The sequence below is a fragment of the Cucurbita maxima genome, unplaced genomic scaffold, assembly GCF_002738345.1.
Source record: "Cucurbita maxima cultivar Rimu unplaced genomic scaffold, Cmax_1.0 Cma_Scf00012, whole genome shotgun sequence".
Lineage (NCBI taxonomy): Eukaryota > Viridiplantae > Streptophyta > Magnoliopsida > Cucurbitales > Cucurbitaceae > Cucurbita > Cucurbita maxima.
The window spans coordinates 4,462,702-4,489,944 of NW_019272028.1; the positions used below are offsets into that span (position 1 = coordinate 4,462,702).

The 27,243-nt window shown below is 37.6% G+C and overlaps 2 protein-coding genes across 2 annotated transcripts; both read right to left on the reverse strand.

Moving 5' to 3' along the window:
- Nucleotides 1-1,239: 1,239 nt before the first annotated feature.
- LOC111487487 lies at nucleotides 1,240-6,711 on the reverse strand. The gene is made up of 8 exons (XM_023134901.1): nucleotides 6,439-6,711; nucleotides 4,461-4,745; nucleotides 4,319-4,378; nucleotides 4,006-4,215; nucleotides 2,917-3,035; nucleotides 2,663-2,760; nucleotides 1,761-1,885; nucleotides 1,240-1,672 (listed from the first exon to the last, which is right to left on the reverse strand). Exons 1-8 carry the CDS (start codon nucleotides 6,661-6,663, stop codon nucleotides 1,553-1,555), a joined length of 1,242 nt encoding a protein of 413 aa, XP_022990669.1. The 5' UTR covers nucleotides 6,664-6,711; the 3' UTR covers nucleotides 1,240-1,552.
- A 901-nt stretch (nucleotides 6,712-7,612) lies between these two features.
- On the reverse strand, nucleotides 7,613-26,819 carry LOC111486902 (DNA-directed RNA polymerase V subunit 1). The gene is made up of 18 exons (XM_023134065.1): nucleotides 26,566-26,819; nucleotides 25,043-25,153; nucleotides 23,847-23,973; nucleotides 23,646-23,761; nucleotides 22,876-22,926; nucleotides 20,822-20,989; nucleotides 18,454-18,612; nucleotides 16,420-18,315; nucleotides 16,112-16,287; nucleotides 15,648-15,714; nucleotides 15,436-15,554; nucleotides 12,836-12,990; nucleotides 11,161-11,435; nucleotides 10,801-10,974; nucleotides 10,552-10,692; nucleotides 8,632-10,451; nucleotides 8,326-8,440; nucleotides 7,613-8,242 (listed from the first exon to the last, which is right to left on the reverse strand). Exons 2-18 carry the CDS (start codon nucleotides 25,124-25,126, stop codon nucleotides 7,964-7,966), a joined length of 5,922 nt encoding a protein of 1,973 aa, XP_022989833.1. The 5' UTR covers nucleotides 25,127-25,153; nucleotides 26,566-26,819; the 3' UTR covers nucleotides 7,613-7,963.
- Between the last annotated feature and the right edge of the window lie 424 nt (nucleotides 26,820-27,243).

Here is a 27,243-nt window from a genome sequence, read left to right on the forward strand (position 1 = left end):
TACTATTTCCTTATTCCATTATTCCATTATTATTGAGGTATAATAATAATAATAATCAATCACTATGATTAAAATAATAAATAACCATCTTCAATTAAAAAAAAAAAAAAAAAACATTCATTTATTAAACATAACATAAAATAACTAATAGATATGTGATTACAAGAAAAAAAATAAGAACTCTCCCATATAGCCAAACTATATTCAATCAACACTAATTGATAAGATAATTGTAGACTCTTGCTAGCTTCGGGGCCTCGATTTTTTAACTTTTCAAACTCCAAATTTCTAGAAACTTCTAGAAGTCTTATATTAGAAAAATATCGGTACCATTATAAATAAATAGAAAATTGAATCAAAATAGGTCAAATTAAGCAAAGAGTAGAAAATCGATTCGATTAAATCAAACATGAACAGTACCGTGAACAATGCATGAACAAGACCACGAACATTACATAGAAACAATACCTTTGAATAATGTCATACCTAACCTCCAGCCATAACACACCTCGATATTTCACACTTTCTTCACAAAACTTCTAAATCTCTTTACGTTGAGCAATTTGGTTTAAATTTTATCAATTTTGGCTAACTAAGGAAAACGTATTAGAGGATGAAATTCACAATTTCACCATTTTTTTTCAAATTCAAGTCTCAATTTTTTTCATAAAACATGTAAAGCTTCCTCCTACAAAACCACATAAACAAGAATAATTAAATTATAAAACATGTAATTTTTAAAATTTAGTTTAGGTTACATATCATCAACAGTGTCACGGTTTTTAAAACGTGTTTACTTGGAAGAAGTTTCTGCACCCTTTATAATGAATGTTTCATTCCCCTCTCCAACCAACCTGGAGTCTCACAATCCACCCCCTTGGGGGACCAACATTCTCGCTAGCACCTCACTCGGTATCTAGCTCTAATACCATTTGTAACGGGCCAAACTCACGCTAGTAGATTTTATCCCCTTTGGACTATTACAAATGGTATCAAAGCTAGAAATTGGGCGGTGCACCAACAAAGATATTGGGCTTCCAAAGGAGATGGATTGTGAGATGTCACATCGGTTGGAAATGGGAACAAAGTATTCTTTATAAGGGTGTAGAACCTCTTCCTAACAAACGCGTTTTAAAACCGTGAGGCTGACAGCGATACGTAATAGGTCAAAGTGGATAATACCTAAGGGTGAAATTAATAAAATTCAATAAAAGATAGAAAATGCAATATTTAGCAAAATTACATGAAACAGAAGTTAAAAAAACTTTACTCAATTGCATGTATTTACATTAACGTTTATACATCCATAATTAGTGGTACAGTAAGGACCAATTTCTCTCAAGTGCCAAATTAAGCCTTTCAGCATCTGAGCTTAAGACTCCTATCCCTATTCATTATCTCCATACAACGCTGTATTCAGTTACCTATTCCATATGATGGATCACTTTTAACAGGGATCACCCTTCTCGTTTTCGAGGTTTAGTCGACCACGTATAACATAGTGTACATGATGAGTTAATTATCATGGTTCGGCGTTCTTACCGATGAACTTTCAAGCATAGGAGGGTGTGCTCCAACCATCTTCAATCATAATAAGGGCAAGGCGTTTCATCAAGTTTTCCACAGCTTCTTCCTCCTCGGAACTTGACTTGTCGGTTGGACTCGAGGAACTCTGCAGTGGTTGGCTGAGGTGATCAGTTCATTTTAGATTGATAGAATTCCCTTTCCATTTATTTTCATTTTAGATTGATAGAATGTACCATTGTTTCCTGATACAACTTCAAGTACTCCAGTGATTGCTCATAGAAGCCACAGTGGTAGAGAAGGATGCTATAATCTCTCAGTTCCTTCATATCAACATCAAGGAGGATAAGCCGTTCACATGCTGCAAGGAAGCATAATGAGCTTACAGATTAAGATGAAGTAAGAGTAGAAGTAACTGAACCTTTTCCTTAAGGAGAGAACAAGAATATTTTGGTGCTAATGTGGATGAGAGAGCTAGAGCTTGTATAAATCCATGAGCGAAGCTTGAGATGTCAATGGGATACAGAATAAGGCTTGCTGTGAGATCTCACACCGGTTGAAGGGGGGAACGAAGCATTCCTTACAAGGGTGTGGAAACCTCTCTCTATCGACGCATTTTAAAACCGTGAGGCTAACGACGATACGTAACAGGCCAAAGCAGACAATATCTATTAGTGATGGGTTTGGGTTGTTGCAATCGTATCAGAACTAGTCATCGGGCAGTGTATTAGCGAGGAGGTTGATCCCTAAAGAGGGTGAATTGTGAGATCTCATATCAGTTGGAGAGGGGAACGAAACCTTCCTTATTCGTGTGGAAACCTCTATCTATCAAATGTGTTTTAAAACCGTGCGGCTAACGGTGATACTTAATGGGCAAAATGGGACAATATTTGTTAGTGGTGGGCTTCGATTGTTAAACTTGTACTAAGACCAAATAAACCAGAGTTTAGCCCGGTGAGGTTTGTTTGGACTCTAGTCAGTAGTTCTATTCTTTTTCTTAAAACAAAATGAGTAGGAAAGTAAATAAATAAAAAAGATGGCATTTTTTCAGTATGGCTAAATAGTTTCTTCACCATTTTCTGGATTTTCTTTATTTGATCTTCTATTACAGTCTCGAAGAGAGAGAAGTGTAGCATACCAGCTAATGCACGCCTCATATCTACATAACGCCTACTTGTCCAAACTCCACGTTCTAGCTTGTGTTGAGCAGCCTTTGCAGACGCAAGCTGAAAGCCACTGAAAAAGGTAAAAAAAACGCAAAAAACAGAGATATTAATGCACATATCTACAAGCTTTGATTAGAAGGGAGGGCTGAGGAAAGTAAAGAGTTATTGGATGGTGAATTTGGTGATGCAAGTAGGCCTACGCTGCAGATTTAAATAGTTGAAATACCTTTCCTCAATTGTATTCGATCTATCACTACATTTAGCAACATCAACGGCTCTTAAGAATAAACTTCTGGGTTGATTTTGTTGAAATGGCCAAAAAGATTCTTTTAAATTGTTTAAAATCTGCATTCATGTACACAATCAGAGAGAGTAAATCAGAACTTTTCTAGTTTAAAAAGAGATTAGAACTACGGTTTCTTTAATCAAGAACGAATGCATAAGCGCATACAAAATCGACAACCCAACAAAAAAGAATGCCAAAACCCTAACCTAGCAATACAAAAAAAGAATCCAATTCATCCAAATGTGTAAGGCCTTAGTAACAGACGCCCAGAGATATGCATTAAATCTATCAAGAGACCACATATCCTACTAATATTTACAAAAATATTTAAGAAGTTTGAACCGTATTAGAAAGGCCAAGTACTCTTTTCTTGTTAATTGGAAGCCTAAAGGTCCCACTAGAGTCCTTACCTAAGAGGTCTTAGGTAAGGAGATCCTATTTCCCCATCCTAAAATTTTTAGGGTGGGTGTGAGATCCCACATTGGTTTGTGAGGAGAACGAAGCATTCTTTATAAGAGTATAGAAACCTCTCCCTAGCAGACACGTTTTAAAAACCTTGAGAGGTAGCCCAAAAGGGAAATCCCAAAGAGGACAATATCTGCTAGCGGTAGGCTGTTACAAATGGTATCAAAACTAGACACTGGGCAATGTGCCAACGAGGAGGATGAGCCCCGAAGGGAGGTGGACATGAGGCGGTATGCCAGTAAGGACGCTAAGCCCCGAAGGGGGGTGGATTGTGAGATTTCACATCGGCTTGGGCTGTTAAAGTAGTAGTTGATGCTCTTAGTAGGTTCATTTTGGCACGGTGGATAAAGGTCTCCTTGAGGGTTGAGCGGGAAGGGATAGATCCCATCATTAGCATCTTCAATTTACTGATGATACAATCTTTATTTATCCGGGTAGGAAAGATTTATATTTTAATGTTAACCATTTATTGTCGATCTTCAAAATCATTTTGGTCTTAAGGTTAACAAATCTAAGAGTACAGTCATTAGTATCATATTTGATAGGACCAAGACTAAATATTACCTCCACCAACAGACTTTGGGTTGTTATTATGTGTGGTTGATCAGATTCCTTGCTTTTCAGTTTATGATAGCCTGTGGGAAGGCTATAGTCGTCATGAGGATGATATATCTCTACATCGAAATCCAGAAGGCTCCACAAACGAAGCATTTTCAAGATCTCGGAGTATACGAGTGAAAGTAGTGCAGATGATCCTGTACCATGGGTCAAAACCTGTCAACATGAAACAAAATATTGCCAAAAATAATTCAACTCCATTACAAAAAATAAGAAAGAAAAAAACTCAAAATAGAAAATACAGGGCATAATCTTTTACTGTGTGAAGATATAGAGCTTGTGGTTCCAATTGAGCTTTAGAACTGGTTCTTCTGAAACCCTAAAATATGAAATATGTCATTGGAAGAATTTTGAGATATGTTTAACTTGTTATAACCGTTTTTGAAATTTAAAAATCTTACCTTAGTGACATACATGTACCTCTCTATACTCTCCAAAAAACTTTCTGGTGATAAATTGAATGAAGATTTGTAGTGAGTGCAATAGCCCATGGAAAGGTCAGCTAGACTATGAATAAATGCATCGATGGGAAGAGGAACAGATGAATTAGATACCAAGGAATCATCCTCTGCTGCAATGTAAAGAGCAGCTTTCGCCAAATCAACACGCCTATTAATGCTAATACTTGTTTCCCTCTCTATATTGGATAAGTATTGAATCTGAGTCAAGAAACCCTTCCTAGCCTCCTGCACAGTCATTGAGCATCAAAATATGATTATTTGACAACCGTTTTGTTCTTAAGAAACTAGAGCATGTCTTTGATTTTTGATAACCATGTTAACCAGCAGAGCATAAATATCAAACTGTGCAAGCAAAATAACTTCAGATAAAAGCAACTTAAATTACTACTGCGGTCAAGAATTTGTCATGTACAATCAAGAAAGTTAACAAAATAGAAATAAAATGTTCTCGTTCATGAAGGAGGAGAAAATAGAAGTAGTAGTTGCAAATGCTTAAAGCTAATCAGTGATCAACACTTTTTTTTTTCTATTTTAAGAAACCAAGCTTTCACTTGGTAGAATGAATGAATGTACGAGGGCATACACAAAAGAGGCTCAGCGCAGGGAAAGAATTTCACAACTACCTGGTGTAATAGCCCAAGCACACCACTAGTAGATATTGTTCACTTTAGCTCGTTACGTATCGTCGTCAGGTTCACGGTTTTAAAACGCGTCTGTTAGGGAGAGGTTTCCACACCCTTATAAAGAATGATTCGTTCTCCTCTTCAACCGATGAGGGACCTCACAATCCACCTACCTTGGGGCCAGCATCCTTTCTGGCACACTATTCAATGTCTGGCTCTGATACCATTTGTAATAGCACAAGCACACTGCTAACTGATATTGTTTGCTTTAGCTCGTTACGTATCGTCGTCAGCTTCACAGTTTTAAAACGCGTCTATTAGGGAGAGGTTTCCACACCCTTATAAGGAATGTTTCGTTTTCCACTCCAACCGTTGTGGGATCTCACAATCCACCCCCCTTGGGAGTCTAGCGTCTTCAGTGTGCAATATTGTCTGCTTTAGCTCGTTACGTATTGCCTTCAGCTTCATGGTTTTAAAACATGTCTGTTAGGGAGAAGTTTTCACACTCTAATAAAAAATGTTTCATTCCCCTCTCCAACCGATGTGGGATCTCACAAAGGGATTCTAATCCAAAAGAATAAAATCAAGCTGATAATTACAAAAAGTTCGATGGCTGGACGCTCATAGGGAAGCATTAAACCTATTAACCTCCCAAACTTTGTTCCAAGATAACTAGTAAGAATCTAAAGAGAGTGAAAATAAACCTTAATAAACCAGGATCCCTGTAGAATGTCTTGCCAGATGTGCTCAATAGATCAAACAACTTTGATTGTTTTCTCTCTTCCATTTTCTTTTAAAATCAAAGTGCTTATCATCTTAACTAATAAACCAAAGGGGGAAATAATGAGGCTCTGCGCCAATCCAAGAACAAATAAACCAAAGTAGAGGTTAATATAGTTCTGATCTTAGAATTCTTGTTTCTAATTTGGTCCCTGTAACTACAAAAATATGAAGTAGAAAACAAAAAAATAACGGATAGTTTGTTTCAATATCAATCGCCCCATTCACTTTTTTAATGCTTCATACCACGGACATGATAAAATAGCAGTAAAGAAATTGAAAACCAGAGAAGATTCAGAAAAATCCCAGACAACAACAAGAAAACAAGCACATTCCATTTCGGAAAAAGCTTTTACAAGACCGAACGTAGAATCAAAAGAACTGTTTAGACTTGATCACCAAATAAATAAGCAACAAAATCTCCCTGAATGCCCAAAGCAAATTAGCAGAACGTTAGGAATTAAAAGCACCCTAATCAAAAGAAAACAAATCAGAAGATAAAACAGAGGATTTACCTTAGAATAGGAGGCGTCAATCCCAGAAGAATCCATGGCATCGTGAAGGATGAAATGGAAATCCTGGGGAGCAATATTGTGCCGAGAGCCACCAGAACAAACCACTCGAAATCTCGGCTGAATCGAATGGGATGAAGAAGAATTGAATTTAGAGAATTTGGAAGAAGCTGACAGTCTTGGAATCCATAAGGAAGCAAAAGAAGAAGCAACAGTGAAGGAATCCATTGCCACAGAGAGAGAGAGAATAGCAGAGGTAAATATCTTCTCTGCTGCTTCAGGTCGTTACCACTCCACGAGGACAGTTAAATATATTTTTTATTAAAAATTATTTAATAATAATTTTAATTTTAATACAAGAAAAAAAAAACATTTCAAAATTTATATTTTTTCTATTCTATAGTATAATATCATGTAATAAATTTTTTTATTAAACAGATCAGTTGTATTTAATATGTTTACCTAATTTGGATTTGAACCAATAATTATTGTCGTCCATTTAATTAAGTCGATCATTTATCATCATAAAGAAAAATAAATGGAACCGATCACATCAATAAGTAATGAGTCCAAGATGGTTGACAAACGACCAATAAAAATAATATATTTTCTCATGTAAAGATGTGACGTGAAGGTGGTGATGATCACCCCGGAGTATGTGTGAGAGCTCTTGAAAAGCGCTCCAAGACCTGTTAATGCTCATGAAAAACTAGCTCGGTCCTCCATTCATTTGACAAGAGGGGTAGACAATGAAGTCACCTTTACAACCTCCTTTTTGTCCCTGTGATGTAACAATTAGGTCGATGCATATTTTTTTTTTTTTTTTCCTATCGAGTGAAAGGAAATTCTAATAAAGCTTGTTGCTCGTGGACTTGAAGGTCAAGGACATCCCATCCCATCTCACTCAATGTCTTTTTCTTGAGAAAATGAGGTTCATATCATAAACACTGGTCCTATTTGTCGAACACGAGAAGATTCTATGTCAGATTCCGTAGTCATTTGAAGCACAAATGAGAATAGTGAGAGGCGTGGTATGTCAAAACGTCTTCTTGTTGCTACCCTTTTCTCGAGCACCTACACATTCTCGCTCTGCAACACCGAGCAAAAAAACGTAACCAAGTCATAAAGATCGAATCGAAAACTTTAAAATTATTGATGAACATCAAGGCACTCCACATTCCAAATTAGCCTTCCTATTGATATTGATCAGAAGAATTGTTTTCAGGCACATACACACAAGCTTGAACAAGACAGCACCATAGCAACTACTCAATAATTTCTCACTCACTTCAATTTTTGGTCAAGTTCTTAAGGCTGCTTGTTATATATATATAGATATATATATATATATCTATATCTATATATATTATATAGGGGGAGCTGATTCTTCCTCTCCTGTTGACCCCACAAATACAAAATCATCTGCCTTCTATGTACAACTCAAAATAGCAGAAAATATGATCATTTTTTTACCTCTGTACTACAGAGGAGGGGTTCCTGAGCTACTTTCAAATGCTAAGAGACACCATTACTGTTGTTGGCTGCCATTTTCAGCTTCTTCTGGGATCGGCGTCAGCTCTCCACCGACGTTTTTGTTCTCGTTTTCCTCTGATGCTGTGTTACGATCTCGGGGTTTACTTGAACGAGGCTTCCTGAAGTACTTTGCCACGAACATTTCAGCCATGTCGGGATACTTGCCTTTAATGAAATTGTCGAGGCATTTGCGATATGAAAAGTCCTCTTTATGACCGTCGGTTGATACAACGTAAAAGCACCTGCTTTCCTGAAAACTACTGTGTCGACTAACCTGTCGAGTTTAAGCGCTAAACGATGTAAGATATCTCGTCAATTGTCCATTACAATGTATTTCAGCTCAGATTAGAAGCATACCATGAAGTGGTCAATTCCAGCTCCCATTTTTACAGCTTTGTCAGGATGGAAGTTGAATACACTTTGAAGTATGAAGGATTGATCTTCAGCAGACAGAGGATCCCCATCGTTGTACCTTCTCACAAAAATTCATGAGTGAAAATTTAAATATAATGTCATTGTTTAAGAAAAACAAATTAACAACATGAATCTAAATACATTAGCAGACGATTCGAGCAGCTGTGTACAAACAAGAAGCAGAACGAAAGTTCATGAAGAAGCTGATGAAAAATGTGTTAAGTGAAAGCATTCAGAGAGAAAAAGTACCCAGATTGATGCATTATTTTTCTGATGGATTGCATTATAGGTTCGATATCAGCAAGAATATCTTGTTCTTCGGTCGTAAACATATCCAACCGTTGTCCTGATGCGGTATATAATCCGCGTAAATTAGCATCGTCGCTCGTCATTCCAGGAGACTTTGGAGGACGGTTCTTCCTATTTTTCCACTCCCCGACGTTTCCTCCCCAACTTTTTGACCCTTGATTCTTCTTATTATCCCATCCATGTGAACTTGTCGAATCGCTCGAGTCAATATGAGAGCCCCAACCATGTGAAACTTCTGGTGATTTTTGTTGTTCCCAACCTGATGAAGTTTCTGGAGGTTTCTGATTATCAAAATGTTTATTTGAATCATCCTGAGATTCCTGACTGAACTCTTTAGGTGTTCTCTGGAGCTGCCCCCACGAACCCTGTGAGTGTGAGTCCTTCTGGGAGCCCCAGCTTTGCGAGTCCTTCTGGGAGCCCCAGCTTTGCGAGTCCTTCTGGGAGCCCCAGCTTTGTGAGTCCTTCTGGGAGCCCCAGCTTTGCGAGTCCTTCTGGGAGCCCCAACTTTGTGAGTCCTTCTGGGAGCCCCAACTTTGTGAAGCCTCCGTAGACTTCTGCTTCTCCCATGGCTTATCCATCTTCTTCTGAGAGTCCCAACCTCCTGAATCACTGGTAACTTGATCACACTCATGATTCGGTCCTTCATTTAACTCGATTCGGGATCCCCAGCCATGTCGATTTGATTCATTGTTAACATGTGAAGGTTTTTTAACTTCCCATGATTTCTGTTGCCCCCACGCATCGTTACCGTACTCTCCCTGGGATACCTCGGGTGGTTTCTGTTGATCCCAAGAATGATTGATGGCAACTGAATCACCAAGCTCCACCACTTTGGATTGAAAGTTATCCTCCGAGTCACCAGTCCTCTGAACGTCCCGGCCATCCCACCTATCAGACACCTTCTCTAGGTCCATTGATGTCTGGCCATCATTCCAACCTGCTCCAGATTCACCATCTCCAGCATTCTTCCCCCAACCCCCTGCAGAACCCCAACCATTGCTATTGGGAGAAACTTCTTGCACATGGGCTTGCCATGGTTCAGCTTTATCCTTCGCCCGACTAGACCAATTATCTTCCGTTTTAGAAGTTCCTCTTGACCAAGCCTTATCATCCCATCCACCAGATTTAGACGCTATCTCGACCTTTTTATGGAAGGCGTCTTGTGTTTCAGCTTTATTGCTCTGCAAACCAGACCACACATTTGATTTTTCAGGCGCTGTTTCTCCTTCTTTAAAGCTATCGACATCTTTAGTTTTCGTCCCCCATGTAGCTGCACTATCCCAACCTCCAGTTTTTGGAGTATTCTTCGTGGAAGTAAAGGAATCTTGTTCGACTTCTTTTGAAGACCAGCCATTGTCATTTGAAGCCTTCGTAGCCTTATTTCCCCAGCTTGGTGTAGTATCCCAACCAGATTTTGAAGTGGTCACATCAGGGTCAACTTTTGTCCCCCAACCAGACCAGTCATTGTCTTGGGATGTCTTACAATTTTCATTACTTTCCCACTGCCCACCACCAGCGGAAGCAGCACCAAGAGAATGATTATCCAAACAGTGTTCAAATTCAGCACTGTCTTCAAAAACTGGCTTCTCAGAAGTAGAGAAGGGGTCCGGGGACAGAGTCAACTCGCCATATTCATCTTCGACCATTAGATCGTCAATCTCTACACCTAGACATGCAGACGTTGATTCTTCCGATTTACCACTCCTCACCATGTGTAAAAAGTTATAAACATCTACAACATCAGCTTGTTTCGATCCTAACTAAAAATAGAGAGAAAAAAACGTGTGTGAACGAGTTGAACAATAAAAGCGATCATAAATGGACAACGACAACAACAATAATATAATAACCGATCGCTACCTCTTTTTGGTCCCAGAGGATGTCAAACTTTGATCCAGTACCAACAGCAACATGTTTACCCCAAGAACAAGATGCCACTATGCTTGATAAAGAATCCTTGTGACATTTAGTAGCAGCTCTCTCAAAACATCTTCTTGGTGTCTGTAAATCCATAGAGCAAATTGTATGACCAGTAGAGTATCAACAATTAACAAAAAGGCAACTAAAAATCATTTGGTTTCCAAGAGAGAAAGAACGAGAGGGGCTTACAAACAACGTTGCTTCTGTAAACGGTACTTGGATATTCAACGCACGAGATAATGCTTTATATCCACCTGAATTGAAGCCAATCATATTTCCTGTGCATGTCATACTGTTTGCCAGCAGAATAAGATGATCTCCGAGTACACCTTTTGAAACCATTGACACCGACTTCGAAAGCCGCTGCATATAAAACATCTCATGTATCATTAATGTTCTTCAATATTCGTCGTTCAACTCTTTATTCAACATTAGTCCTTTAATTCTTTCCTATGTAGTCCCCTATAATGCAGGAATTTTCCATTCTACAGAAAAAGGTTTCAATAGAAGTACTTTGTTGGGACAGAAAGGATTATATATTCCTCGTACCTGAATCGTTTGATCAAAAGCGCACGAAATGCCAAGCAGTTTTTGAACTTGTTTAATTGCATAAGGAACAGATCGTCTAGTATCAATCAAATGAATTATAGGAAGGCAGCAGTCCAGCACGTTCCTCCATGCATCACCATCTTCTTTCACGGCCGATTTTTCTAGACAAACATCCAAGGCTAGTTCGCCATCCTGCCACCTGGAAGGATTTCTTTCCCAACTTGTTGAATCTGAACTAATCCAGATCACGTTTGCAGAACTGATCCGCGGGTCACCTGTCAAAATGGTGAAAAAGATATCGGGAAAAAAAATTGAAGCACAAATAAATTTGTGTCATTTAAACTCTTTGAACTTCAAATTTGTGGAAAGACTCGACATAAAGTAAATTCTTCGAACTTCAACTCCTACGCATTAGTGTCGAGGTTAAAGCTTTAATTTCATACTGTGAAACTAGTTTTAAAAAGGCTGTGCCAGGTATTTCTCAATAATCTGAGTTCACACACGAAAGTAGTGTCCACACTTATTCGTGGAGTCCAGAAGTTAAGATATGGTCCTACTTGTATGATTTGATCAAGCTTTCACTGATTTCCTATATTAAATTGATTAACCAACTAAAGTCAGTTGGCCTTTGACTTGGCAATTTCTTGAAAGCTTGAGTGGCCTATAATTTGGTTTTTCCACATCTCGAACTGGCAATAACAAAGGTATAAGAGCAATAATTTAGATCTATTGATTAAATTTGAGTAGGAGTCAGAAAATGTTGAGTTGGAACCCAAAAAATATCGACAAATTTGAAAGGAAAGTTGTAACAGCCCAAGCCCAAGCTCACCGCTAGCAGATATTGTCCGCTTTCGCCCGTTATGTATCGCCGTCAATCTCATGATTTTAAAGCACGTCTATTAGGGAAAGGCTTCCATACCCTTATAAAGAATGGTTCATTCCCCTCTCCAACCGATGTGGGATCTCACAATCCACCCGCTCGAGGACCCAGAGTCCTCGTTGGCACATCACTCAGTGCTTGGCTCTCATACCATTTGTAACAGCACAATCCCACTACTAACAAATGCTACTCGCTTTGGCCCATTATGTATCGTCATCAGCCACATGATTTTAAAACGCGTCTACTAGGGAGATGTTTCCACACCCTTATAAGGAATATTTCGTTCCTCTCTCCAATCGATGTGAGATCTCACAATCCACCTCCCTTGAAGGCCTAGCGTCCTCGCTAGCACACAGCCTAGTGTTTGACTCTGATACCATTAGTAACAGCCCAAGCTCACTGCTAGCAGATATTGTCCCCTTAAGGGAAAACCCAAAGAAGACATATATGCTAGTAGTGAGCTTAGATTGTTACAAAAACATTAAAATAAATCAGATATAACTTGAAAGGTAAGAGTAAGTACGGGGAACAATAAATACATTTTCCCCCGTTACCCATCAACTTCGAATCTTCAAGCAAATGAAACTTCAAATCCTCACATTGACGTGCGTACTAATCCATCTAGTGTACAACCACTCTTTAGTGCTTATACCACAGACAGTAGTATTCAATCTTGTTAACCTTCCTCATACTAGCGCAATTCGAATTACCCGTGTTTTTTAGAAAATAGTACAGGTTTGTAAAATTTACAAGCACCTCAATCAAATATAGAATGGATAGAAGAAAGTAATATACCCTTGATGATTGTTTCTGAAAGCAGTGGAAAGACTACATCAGCAAGGATGTGGGAAGTTCTCTCCAAATGAACATCTCTTGTCTCAAGCCAGAATGTTAAACATGGCATATCAGTCCTCTCTTCTCCATTCCGTTGATGAAAAGAGCAGTGTTCACTGCCAAATGCATCAAAAATTAAATATTTCTTTTAACCTCTTAATTTTTCTGATGTACTACGCCCATATCGAGTGTATGCGAAGCATTAATAATAAAACCCAACAGAAAAGGTCTACCAAGATATTTACTAAAATGTAAACAGAAATATGCCCAAAAAATGATGAGAACTCAGCACTAAAATTGATACTTCAAATAGTTATAGATCTCGTACATGACAAGAAGACCAGCAGTAGTTAATACTGTGAAAATTTGAAGGACGATGGATTAGTTCGAATCAAATAAACTCAAACCCGAGGGAGGGGCTACCCTGTATCATTTGTTTCAGCAGCCCAAGTTAACAATAATTCAAGTACTGCTATCCAGGCCTAATACAGAATACCTCGGATGTAAAATTCATCTTCTTCCACATTCGTTAGAGAGTGACACGAAGGTTGGGACTAGAATGTGTGAGAGAGAGATTTGAGAGGAGGTTGAAGGGAACTCCAGCATCGTGTGAGAGCGAGATTTTGTAACAGCCCAAGCCTACCGCTAGCAGATATTGTCCGCTTTGGCCAGTTACGTATCATCTTCAGCCTCACGATTTTAAAACACGTCTGTTAGGGAGAGGTTTTCTCACCCTTATAAGGAGTGTTTCGTTCTCCTCTTCAATTGGTGTGGGATCTCACAATCCACCCCCTTTGGAGGCCCAGAGTCCTTGCTGGCACACCGCTCGGTGTCTAGCTCTGATACCATTTGTAATAGCCCAAACCTACCACTAGCAGATATTGTCCGCTTTGGTCCGTTACGTATCATCGTCAACTTCACAATTTTAAAACGCATCTATTAGAGAGAGGTTTCCACACCCTTATAAGGAATGTTTCGTTCTCCTCTCCAACTGATGTGAGATCTCATAGATTTGAGAGGAGGTTTGGTTCAATTTAGGTCACTTTTTAAACAACTAAACCAAATCAAACTCAAAAAGTCAGTTGTTTTATCTGAAAAGACAGAGAAGCTGAAAGATTTGACCCTTTGATTTTGCTCTTTCCAAAGAATTTAAAAGAAAGCCCCGATGAGATTCTTTCATAGCAAAGTTTTCACATCCTTGAAGGGGTGGTTGTATAGACTTTACCTCCTGGAAGTTAAATACCAACCAAAGGCTTTGAGAACCCCATTCTAGAAGTTGCAAGCATGAAGGCAGTGAATGAAAAATGTCTCCGTTATTCACCATTTTCTTTGCAGATAGGGCACCAGCTTGGGGACAACGCCAAATAAGGCATTCTTCTTTGTAGGTTTTCTCTGGTACTGATGGCTTTGTGTGCAATTTCCCAAAGGAAAAAAAATTTCCCATTTTGAGTACCTTTCTTTCCAAACTTCTTGGACCAATGTAGATTCTAGAATAGCTTTCCCCCCTCAAGTATCAGACAGCAAGGATTTTGTGGTGAAGGATCCATCCGACTAAGGAGCCATTTCAAAGAATCCTCTCCCAATGAGTGGACTGTTGCAGCGAGCTCTAGGCTCAATTCAGCCCACTCAACAGCTACCCATCCTTTAAATTTCTTCTAAGATGTAAATCTCAGAAACTATTTTCCACATTCCATATTTCATTAACCAAAGCCGAGATACAAAATGAGAGCCTATAACAAAGTGGATAGGGCAAGGCAAAGGGTGGGTTTTGACCCAAGAATCAGTCCAGAAGAGAGTATCACCTCCATCCACCGCCTGATCTTTGGTCTTTAGTGTGGCTTTGTTGTGGTTGTTTTGTGTTTGTTGATCTTTTTGTCTACTTGGAACTTCGGTTCTTTTTATAACTTTTTGGTTGTTGTTGGCCTCTTTTGCTTTACTTTTGGTCCTTTTTTCACTACCTCATGGAGGTTATCTCCCTCAACATAGTTCGTCGCTTTTCATTTATTCAATGAAAATTTTTATTTCTTGTTCCAAAAAGAAAATGAAAGTCGTAAGGATGTAGTTCACTTAGTGGCTCTCTGGACTCTTAAAACTATTTACTTATGTAGCTACTCCTTCAAGTTTGTTGACCGATTGCCAAAGGTTCCTATAAGCCACACAGTCCTAAACATACATTGTCTATGTTCTCTTATTTTTAATTGAAACAAAGGTAGAGACAGAGAGAGAGGGAAACCCAATGCAATTTTTTCTGATTGAAAACTAAGGAAAAGCATACTCCAAAAAATGAAGCAAAGGAATAGTCTAGGGGCTGGTAGGGGGAACCCACGCCCAAAGAGCTATCCAAAAAGAGCCTTCCAATTGGGAAACTAAATAGACACGGTTTTGAGCTATATCGATCTAAAAAATAAAAATCATTTTTACAAACATTGGCAATTTGTTTAAAAATTAGTTCAAGCGCACTTAAACACTTGGTTCAAAAATTTGTGAGAATCCAAAGTGGAATCATATAAATTTTCGATTTATACGTGGCATACATACATAATATGTACATTAAAACTAACCTGATAAAGAATCGTAATGTAGGAGCAAGTTTCTTCTTCTTCTTTTTAAAAGAACTGATAGTCTCTTGGCATCTTCGTAAAACGTCAGCCATGTTTATCCTCAATTCTTCCAGCAGCACCTGTTAAAGAAAGCTCTACTAACCGTGCAACACGTACGAAATAAAAAGGAACTTGGTGATAAGAAAATAAGTAGAAAGAATACAAATTCCGACCTGGTTAAGATGCACATGGCCGACAAGCCCTGGACCAAGCGCTGAGGGAGTTGGTTGTCTGTTATATCTGAAATAAGGAACATGCAGGCAGGAACGTTTGTAAGAGCAATTATCAACAATTGAACTATCTTCTCTCTTCTCTCTCATGAATAAATAATAACATAAACACCGTTTTTTTCAGAACAAGACGATGTTATTAAAGCTGACAAGTACGGGAAAAATTCGAAAGGATATCTTATCCTCCACATAGAAGATTACAGAACATAGAACCGCTATCGGACAAAAAAAGGACATGATCCGTTACAAAATTTTATTTTCGTCGAACAACCAGAAATTCGGTAAAAAATCAATAAAACTAAAAAACAGGACAATTGAACTGGTTATAACAAATAAAATATGCAATCATAAGCAAAGTAAAAACAGAAGCAAAAAAAGAATAACAAAGGTGCAAGAAGGGAACATACTCTATCATGAAATCCATTGCGACATCTTTAAGCGTGACTTTCTTTAGATGACTCTTAACCACATATGCTGCATTTTCATTGCAATGTTTTCTACCACAATCACAGTTGTTTAGATATAATATCACCCGACGATCTACAGGCTCGTTCTTAAAACCGACCTTACAAAGAAGAATTTCCTGCCAGAAAAAAGGGAAAAAATTATCAACCACACAGAAATAGGCTGAAATTTTGGTGCAGTGGAAGACAACAAATTTCTCAGTGAATTGAGCAAAAAGATAATTATCGATGGTATAGAGAATGATAATCACCTTCATCATGTCCCATGAGGAATTGCTACTGGGAGTAGAATCAAGAACTGCCTTATAAGCAGGAGTTGACATGGCAGTAGCTGCTAGAACACCAACCGGTTCACCAGGAGGGAATAAACCATAAGGCTTCATCATTCCGGCCTTTATTCCATACTCAAGTTGAATGATGGAATTGCTACAAACATTCCTCACAGTACCATCATAACAAATTACAACATCTCGAAGGATGGCCATCAAGTTCTTGAAAAGAGTTCCAGGTTCAGTAAGCCCTCTCGATGAACGTACCATTACCTCTCTTGTGGAAATTGAATGGACCATTTCCTCGTACGGATCTAATCCATGGAAAAAACAGCCTTTAACCAATCCAAATTCAGCAGAAGGATAGTCATTTTTATCAGAAGAATATCGATTGTGAAACAGAGAGGCTACATCATCTATCAATGTCTTGGAATAAAATTTTCCCTTGTCAGAAAGCTGCAATCCAAGAAACCCAATTTGTTGAACCACCTTGTTAATAGCAGCATCACTTTTGGAATCGAATAACTTCCCCAATGAAGATAACTTTAAGATAAAGTTCGTAAATGGAACTTTGACCGATCGTATGTGATTCTCTAACTGCAACTCTACCAGCTCATTGAATGATGATCTTAACTGATACAGCAAAGGTGATATTACTTGAATATTCTTTTGAAGAGCTTGTAAAAATGCCATGGGCATGGAATAATCATCCAAGCTAACACTGAAACCTTCTGAAAATACATGTTCCATCAATAACGGCTGTAAAGAATCAAAAAATCTCATAACCTCTTCAGAACCCTTCTGAAAAAAAATTGACGTCACAATTTCATTGATTAATGATGGCATAGCATCTCTATCAAAGTCAAACTTAAGAAAATCACTGTTTTTAATCAAGTAACTATCCCCATGACAGTCAAAACAAGCAGGCAACACAGTTTGAAGTATCTGCAAAGCAGTCCAATGAAGAGTATTAGAACGAACTCCCAACAAGGCAGGAGGTGGCAAAGATGAAGTAACAAACATAGCCAGTTGCTGCGCTGCAGCTTTGCCCAAGAAATATTTCCTGAACATCATCTTGAGAGACAACAATGAATCATTAGCCAACTGCAAATTAAGGTTCCCACTATGAGAGCTAAGTAGCTGCTTTTCCACAGAGAAAAGTCCCAACACCTCAGCTTTTGCTGCAATGGACTGGGGATAAAATAGGTGAATACAATCACCATCAAAATCTGCACCCAAGGGTCCACAAATTAGAGGGTTGATCTTGACTGTATGGTCATCGTGCAGATACACCCTCAGGGCTTGCAAAGAATGTTTATGAGTAGTCGGCGGTCGATTAATGAAAACAATGTCTCCATCCATGATCCGCCGATGAACTATTTGACCAGGTTTCAGATATGTATGGCCCATTGAACCTTCACGAAGTGAATAGGCCGAAGAACCATCTCTATAGGTTAAACATAATTTATTATCCACCAGTTCCTGTAAATATTTTATGTTATGCACACTAACTCTCTCCTCGAATGTGATCCTTTGGGCAACTTCAAAAGGCACACCAATTTCATTAACTAGTTTGTAAGCATCCCCGGTAATCACACTGCGGGAAGAGAAACCAGAGCCTTTCCGAATAAACAGAGTTCTCATTTTTTCAAGCCAGGCTTTAGTGGAAGGATCATTTAACTCTTTATTTACACCATATCTTGCATCTATGCCACGAGATGCCTTAACAGTCCCCCTAACTTGGAGATATTGATCAACGGCCATTTGCAAGTCATTAGCTTCTACTTCATGAGCTTCAAAGTTTGGAGCACCAGACCTAGAACCTTTGATGATTTCCACTTGCTTAAGAACTTTCTTGAGCATTAAAACAGCTGGATCCTAGGTAATAACACAAAAGTAAACTACAAGTAGAATCTAGTAATAAAACTATCAATAACAATATGTTCAATAAAAATTAAATAAATAAATAATCCCAGCCAGTCTACCCGCCACTTGTACGTGAGCCTGAGATCTTACCGAAGACATAATCGTAACACCATCAGAAATTTCTGGTACAGACAAACAGTTGGGAGGGACTGGTAAATATTGCAAGACATATCCATCCTGAGGATAATAACCTTTGCCAGCAAGCTTTTTTCTGGTCTCATTGGGAATTTTTTTTAGCATTTCCTTCACCTGTCAATTTTTTCCAAAGCCCACAGTGAGTACATATCAATGGCAATAGCAAGCATATACTTTTTTTTTTTTTTGGCAGGCCAGGAGGTGGGGGGAGGGTTTATTCTCTGTAGAACAGCTGTACATAAATGAAACATAATTGAAATGCAAGCTCAGTTATCAACATCTACAACCAAGCATTCGAGTTGAAATATCCAATTTTTACCAAGATTTTCTCCCCCATTAGTCAATGTATTTCTTTCATAGTTTCCTTCAATATTTAACTGTCTCTATTTATCCAGCAAATCTTTAGCGTTACATCATTTTATATAATTATTTTCTCTCTCTCATACATGGACATAATTATTCCCTTCATTCTTTTTTCGATAAGAACAAAGATCTTTAGGCTCAATTTTCTCAAGAGCTTACTTATGACCTATTTGTAAGGAGAGGAATTCCTGAATATGCAAGGACAAAAAAATTACTTAGATAGCCTTTTTGAATCTTTGTCGCTTTGGCTTTCTCTTGGTATCAATTGTCATCATGATTTAGTAACTATAGTTTATCTTCTCATAGAGTCTAATGGTAGAGTATTTTGTAATTTTCTTTGGATAAGGGAGCTCATCCCCCTCCTTTTGTAATTTCTTTCATCGACAAAATACTATTATCCACAAAAAAAAAATAAGAAACAAAGGTAAAAAATTAAGAGCATACAATAGACATTCCAACAAAAGAATCCAACCAAACAAGAAAGAGTTCATCCAAAAGCACAGATAATTACAGAAATTTTTTAAAATTGACATACAAAGAGGGGGAAATAAACCAAGAAAGAGATCAAGCCTCTCCCCAAAACCTCTCAGTCCCTCTAAAAAACCCTTAATGTTCCTCTCAACCACACTATTCCACAAAACGACTAAAAGAAACAAGCATGCCAAAGGTGAAAGAACTCAGTCTGTCACAGATGAAAGTTGCCCTTGCAACATATAACAACAATGTCTATTCCACGTCAAACAAAGTGGAGAGAACGTCTTTTGACTCACAAAATTTATCTGCATTAATAAATTATTACAATAATTGAAAAATATACTACCATCCAATATTTATTAACAAGCAATGATTTGTTCAATGAAGTACATCACTAGTTACATAACACGATGGCATAGGTATCTTTGCACCTAACATCACCAAGGGCCTTCACCAAGAGAAGTCCTGCAATTATTTGGTACCACTTGGTTTTGTCACATGTGCCTCACATCTATCTATCTGGATCCCATTTTCTCAATATTCATTCATTCTTCTCTTTGACAAGGCTAGAGGCCTAGGAAGGTTGGAAACTACGCTTAATAAGTGGGGTCTAGATGGCTCACACATCATAAGATTTTTCTAAAAATAAATTACTTTTGAGATTCATATCAATATATATATATATATATATATATATATATATATATATACAGATACTTTTAGCATCAATGTCAACCCGAGGTCTTTTTAATAAACTTTCCCTGGCCAATGTAAACATCATATCTTATTTTTTGTATCCCTCACTCTGTTAGCTTTTTCTTAGGGTGGGCATGGGGGTAGGACTGGGGGTGGGGATGGGGGGACAAGATATCATTGGATGAAATTTACAAAAGATAAGGAAGGAAAAGACCTTCCAACACCCCAAAGTTGGATTATGAATAACATCTCCATCAATCTAAGTCTTTGATGTAGGCTTAAGCTTGTTCAAGGGTAGGTTCTTTATTACAGTTCTTTTACCATTTAAAGGTAACTTTTGTTATCGTGGTTTTTACTGAAATTTTATAGTTTAGTATTTTATTCTACCAACAAGTTGTTGGTTGGTTAAGAATTGGTTAGAGTTAAGCTTGTACAAATCGGCTGGTTCCGCCTATCATTTGATTAACTAATTAATCATTGAATTTCTTGGAGAATTTGATACATCAGTCTCCGTTAGTTTCTTAAGAACACGAAAAAATAATTTTTTTAAAAAATAGGAACATTCCACAGGAAATTGAAAGTACATCTCACGGGAGTGCATACATACTCAAAAACATAGGAAAGAATTACTTGAATGGACACCGAAAATGAGTTCACCAAAGCTTACACAGCCACGACTAAGAAATGTAGGAATCAAAATGGGTCCGTATAATAGAATGGACAAATAATTCTCTAAAAACAGAGGAATGAAAGAGATCTTAAGAGAAATGGAGGGCAGTGAGTGTTAAACCTCGCAAGGGAGCAAAGTTCGAGTGAGATTATCACCATAACGAAAACCATATCTTTCTAAGAAATCCCAAAATCCTTCTCGTAGTGATGTCCTTGATGGTACTTTTAATTGCAAGTACGAAGCACCATCTGATTTTTTTGCCTCTCGAATAGAAACTTGCGAAGCATCCTTCCAAAAGAAAACGAAAATGATTAGTAGGTGCAATGAAAAGAACTCAAACTAAAATCTTAAACAGCCAATAAAAACCAATTGCTAATCAGAGAAACATATTAAATTATAACATAGACCATAATAACTTTGATCTTGATGAGAAAAAGTGGAAGACTACACGGACATACAGAGACACCAAAGCAAACAACAGCAAGATCAAACTGAACAAGTATTTACAAAAAATAATAATAATAATAAAATAAATAAATAAAAAAAGTCCAGACACTAAAACCCGAAAAGAAACATAGAATATAATAAGGGCCCACATATTACTATAAGATCTCTCAAACCTCCTAAAGATTCTATTACTTCTCTCATCCCATAAACTCCAAAGAATGCCTATCTCGTAGAACTCACTAAAGACTCTCCTCCATGATACCCTCCCTCCCAATTCGCTAGGAACAAAAAATCATGGAGAACTCATCTAGCCCTAGTGACTTGCTTCGATCAAAACCAAAAACCATTTTCCTACAATCCTCCTAAGTGAAAGGCGGATCCAACAAAGCTTTGCCAACAAAAGAAGTTGGACGTCATCCATACAAAGAAGAGAAAAAGAATGAAATTCCTCCCTCAAAAGCCTTGTCCCCTTTCAGGATCACACCAACCTCATCCTCAAGAACGCTAATAAAATTCTTGTTCCTTCTACCACTAGCAAGTCTATGGAAATAGATTGAACCTTGCCTTTTTGTCTCCAACTCACACTTTCCTTTTTGACAATCTTTGCAAACTTAGCTTTTAACGCCAACAGCTCTTCCTTAGAAGACTCACTACGTTTGTGGAGGTCATTTAGAATACAGGTACTTTTGTTTGGAATGGTCATGTAAATTTGACTGGAGAGTTTCAGTTGTTTCTAGCTCAGTTCATACTGTATATACTGCTATGCGCTTGTTTAAGGTCATCTTTTTGGATTATTCCAGAAACTTGAAATTATTTGGAGTTAACATTTTTGGTTGACTCAGTCCTATATTTGCTTAGAATCTTTTATAAGAAGTTGAAGATAGTGAAGGCTTCAGCTCAGATTGGATACTTTTGGGGTGGGTTAGTTGTTTCTAGCTCAGTTCATCTCTTGGTTCATTTGGTTCATTTCCACAAGATTACTATTCTCATCATGGTGTTCTCTTCAGGCCTCAGATTTTATATGTTATATGTCTTATTTGGGATGCTTTCTTATTATTGTTTTTGTATTCACCCCTTGTGTGGAGTTTGTATCTTTTGATCACTAGACTCTTTTCTAAATCAATGAAAAGTTTTGCTTCAGGTTTAAGGAAAAAATCCTCCTATGTTCCAAATCCCAAATTTCCATTTCAGCATTCCAAACATCAGCCACTGAAGTATTAATGTGATCGACCTCCAGCCACATCAAGTAACCGAACTTTCTTGACATCAAGTAGCCAAACTTTCATGGCCTGTCTTCAACTCAGTGAGAAACCTTTAATTAATTGTACAAGATAACGATAGCCGCCCAAATTTCCATCCTTCAAGTTTTTGCTTACAGAAACCTCCCCTGCAACCGAACTTTCCTACTGATAAATCTTTTCCTTTAAAACTTCAAAAACTCTAGGACATGGTTAACACCACAACAAATATCACGTGAAATGCACCCTCTGAAATACTAGTCATTACAATAGAACCAGAAAGGGAAGGGATAGTGCTGCAACGGAAAAACTTGCCAGTACTCATAATAGTGCACTACAAATAAAACAGAACTAAAACAAGAAAATGAGTCAAAAGCTGATAAAGATAGCTTGAGCATGGCATTTTCAGTTTCTTTTCTTTGCGTCAATGAAAGGGTTTGAATTTTGTTCAGAAGAAGAGAGAAAAACAAATGAAAATGGTGTACTCACCTCACAGCATGATAACAATCTTTCAGCAAAACCAACATTCTTCGAGGGAAACTGAAGATAAAAGGCAAATATCCAATAAAAATCAAGCTATAGAAGTCAAAAATGAAAATAAATAAGAATAAAAGCCTGGCATGAGAAAAAGATGGTTTTCCCGTCTTTTGTAAATTTCATTTCCTTTCCGAACAAAAAAAAAAAGTGGTAGAACCGTTCTATGTTTTTGGCAGTTTTTTCCTTCTCGACGGTGAGAAAGGCTATGATAGAGTTGTTAGTATGGGTCCTAGAATGTCAATATAGCAGACAAGCTTCAAAAAGCTACCACCAATAGCCATAAATCCATCAGTTTGTGCGTTAAGTATGAAGATACGAAAAGACCAAAATGACAACTTCTAGTGTTCGTATGCTTGTAAATGTGTTCTCTTATTCGATCAGTTCAATTTATTTTAGGAAATGGACAAGACTCGACATATTTTACAGCTCTTTAGCAGTAACTAGATTTCATAATCTGATTAGAATACTTGTTGCTTTTGTATTCAGTTATAGAACTGATTTCTTATTCTTTACTATGAGTATCACAGGGTACAAGCCGCTTGTGTTTTTTTGCCATACCAATTAAATAAGGATTTGTGATCTAAACTATATTCATAAATCACATGGATAATTAGCCTGTCTGCTCAACAGTTGACATAAAGATAAAGTCAAGACTTAGACATGTAGGCACTAATCGTCAATAAAACAAATGTATGGATCGCTGGAAAGGAACTCCTAGATACCTTGTTTTTTTTCATTTTCAAGCACTTCAAACAGAGCAAGCTTAACATCTTCTTCAATTCCGTAATATGATTGGGATGATAAATGGGAATTGGTAATTCGATATATCCGAAATGGCCTGAAAATTGGAAGATAACAAAAACAGTCAAGTTGTCTTCATGAATAAATGTAAAATTATCAATTAAGTAGATAATCAGAAATACCTTCACACTTCCCAGGTTCAGAAGTACCGCATGATTCACATTTACCATATTCAATTGGTAAACCAAGAAATGGATTTGAGAGCTGACTAGCATGGGTAATAGGGCAATCACTAATAGCTGCAATACACTACAAAAATAAAAAATAAAAAATAAGTAAACAGACAGAGCAGATAATCATGAAAAAGAAAAGAAAAGCACTGAATAAAGTTACTGTAAAATAGTCGATTGGTCGATAAAAAAATCTTAAAATACCTATTCTATTAAGTCACACAGACGTAGAGAATAATTCTATAAAATCATACATTGGAAGTATTAGAAAGAAAAGTTCATGGAGTATGATTAGTTAAGTGGAAGGATACATTGTTGACACAAAAATTTTAATTTTTTAAATGAGAAGCCTACCGTACTGAAATACATTTTTAGTTAAGTGGAAGGATACATTGTTTTTTTCTTTTTCTTTTCTTTTCATAGTTTAGTGAGCAAAAAAAACAAAGCTTACTGTTAAGGGAATGAAGAGAGACTAATGCTCAAAAGATACAAACTCGACAAGGGCATTCACAGCACTAGTAAAGTGCCCTTTGCTGCCCCTGTCCACTGAGAGTCGACCGTTTCGTTGCTTTAATTTGTAGAGATGAAAAATAAATGAATACAATTAACCAATGAGATCCCATTCCTCCTTTCCTTAATGATACTGTATGAGATATGATGAGTAAGATTGTTGGAACATGGGGCGGAATGGGGGTCGTCAGAAGGTTTCTCAGAGGGATGTCTATTAGGCTACATATAACTCACTTTGTGCTTGCAAAAGATGCACAATTTTTATTTTGAAACAACGAACAAAATTTTTCATCGAAGTAATGAAAAGAGACTGTAACGGGAACCTCATATATGAAAAATGAAACCATTCCAATTCAGACACAAGTCTTGGATGGAATAATTTGCAAAATTTTCGGAACGAGAGCACTGTAATGAGGCCTTAGGTCCTGGATAGAGTAACTCGTAAGAGATTTGAAAAGCTGCCTTTCTTTCGTTTTTTTCTTTTTTATTGGTAAGGAGATTTAGCTTTCGTTTGCTGCATAGTGTTTTCCCTTTTTCTTAATAAATGAATTGGGAAGTTAGCATCAACTAAGATCATTGATGTTATAATTATAAAACACCAATTTGTAGTTCTATGAAGTTTAACAGCTTCTACTTACAATTTCTTGACCATTGGCCAATGCAAATCTTATTCCAACTATTTCCCCATCTAAAATAGAGGAGCAACAGGGTGCCTCCTCCATAACTTTCACAGTAACTTTCTTCTATTGCTGCAAAATTAAAAAATTAAAAAATTCATTAGCAAATATCTGGATTGAAAGATGAAACTACAGCCTAATGGGAATCAAAAGAGTAAAAATTGCGAGAATTTTTCTATCCACTAGTAGTTAAGAGAGAGTTAATGAAGAAAGCAACCAGATTAAAGGAACAGTAAAGTAAGTTTTCCATACAAGAACAGAAGGCTCCCTTATATTTACTTCCTATGTAGCTACAAGCTAGACGAGAACGTTAAGACAGTCATTTTTGTATTTGAAAGAAACAAATCTTCATCGATAAAACGAAAATGCCACATATTAATACTGTAAACTGGAAATTCTTCAATCAAGAAGATTGAATGGCCAGTATCACGGTGAGAACCTTAACCCTGACCTTTCAGATTAATTATGTGAGAATTTTGCATGGTATTTTCATGATTCATTGTTTTTAACATCTGCAGGAAGTGGAGGAGGAGGAGGCTAAGGTCAACAAGGTAAGTGACCTTACTATCAGCTCGGTCAGAAAACTTGCATTATGTATGACGACACATGCCTAGAGGTGCTGGCACGTGTCATTTATGCATTATATGTTGTGATGTGCTGGCTAAATTATACTAATGACGTGTATATTATGATGATGTAATGACGATGACGTAACTATGACGTTGTTTGACGATGATATGACATAATGACTAACAAGCGCCCTAAAACAAGCTTTAAGATGCTTATAGCTGAGTTCACCATTTCAAAAATGGAACTGCGAGTTGTAGATGTACCAGAAACTTTCGGTAGAGTTTGTCTCTCATTTCATGCGTGGATTTGAAAGAATGTAGTAACCATTAGCAGAATAAGAATCTTACATTTTAAGCATATTAATTGTTACATACACAAGAAAAACTAAGTCAACTGAGAGTGAAGCAGACGAGACAGAACCCATTCCCCCCCCCCCCCCCCCCCCCCCCCCCNCCCCCCCCCCTTTTTTTCACTTTAGCAAAGAACAGAGTTCATTTCTTGTTCTTCAACTTAAATAAACATGCAAAGCCACAGAGAAAGTAAACTAACTAAAATTATAAACCCATAATCCCACAAAGATGTGAAATTGTATCCTTAGACAAATTCCTGGTAGGAAAAACAAAAACCCAGCCAGTTTTCCAACCAAAAATGAGCGAACAAAAAGGAAAAACAAGCAAACGGGCGTCCAACATGAGATGACTCAATCGCCCAATTTTCTCCCCGAATTCGCTCGCTCCAACAAAAATCAAACACCGAGAAACGAAAAAGAAACGAATAGGGCAAAATGTACCTGAATGGAAGAACTCGAAGGAGTTCAAAACCCTACAAGTAAGTCCCAAAAGAGTGCCAGTACCGGAACGCGCTCCAGAAAGAGATTGTTTTATAGTGAGGGTTTTGTGTGTGTGTGTGTGTACCTTTACGAGGAAGACAATGGCGTTCAAGAACACCCAGTAGCTGCTTCGCTCCCTCGCTCGCCTGCTGCTCCTCTCTCTTTCACAGTCCCTTCTCTTCACGCATTTCTCATATGCACTCTCTTCTAAGAACTCATTCAGCCATAGCACACCAAGAAATTAATCATCTTTTAAAAGGAAAAAAATGTCGCTTTATAGAGTATACCCCATGAATTTTGAAGGGTGGCCTCTTCTCTTTTCCTGCAAGCTTCTATATTTGATTTGGCAAGGAATAGTTAGGGTGTTCAATGTTTCTAGCTTATTTTGTTCTTAATCTTCTCATCTTTGCCCTTAATCTATCAAATTTTTGTTGGGTTTTTTTTTTTTTTTTAATTTACTCAATGTTAATGGATAAGTCGGAGTTCGTTAATATATGAGTCCAGACTGTGTTGATGGGTAAGTTGGATTCGTGCATCGAGTAGCATCGAGCTGGTGTGTTAATGAGTTTGACTCGAGGGTTGGACAGTTTCCTCTCGATGTTGAATTCTTAGTTTTTCACTAGAGCGGCTGGGAATATATTAATACACGAGTTGGAGATCGCTAACTTATGAGTTGGACTGTGCTGATGGATAAGTTGAATTCATGCATCGAGTAGCATCGAGCTGATATGTTAACGAGTTTGACTCGAGGATTGGACAGTTT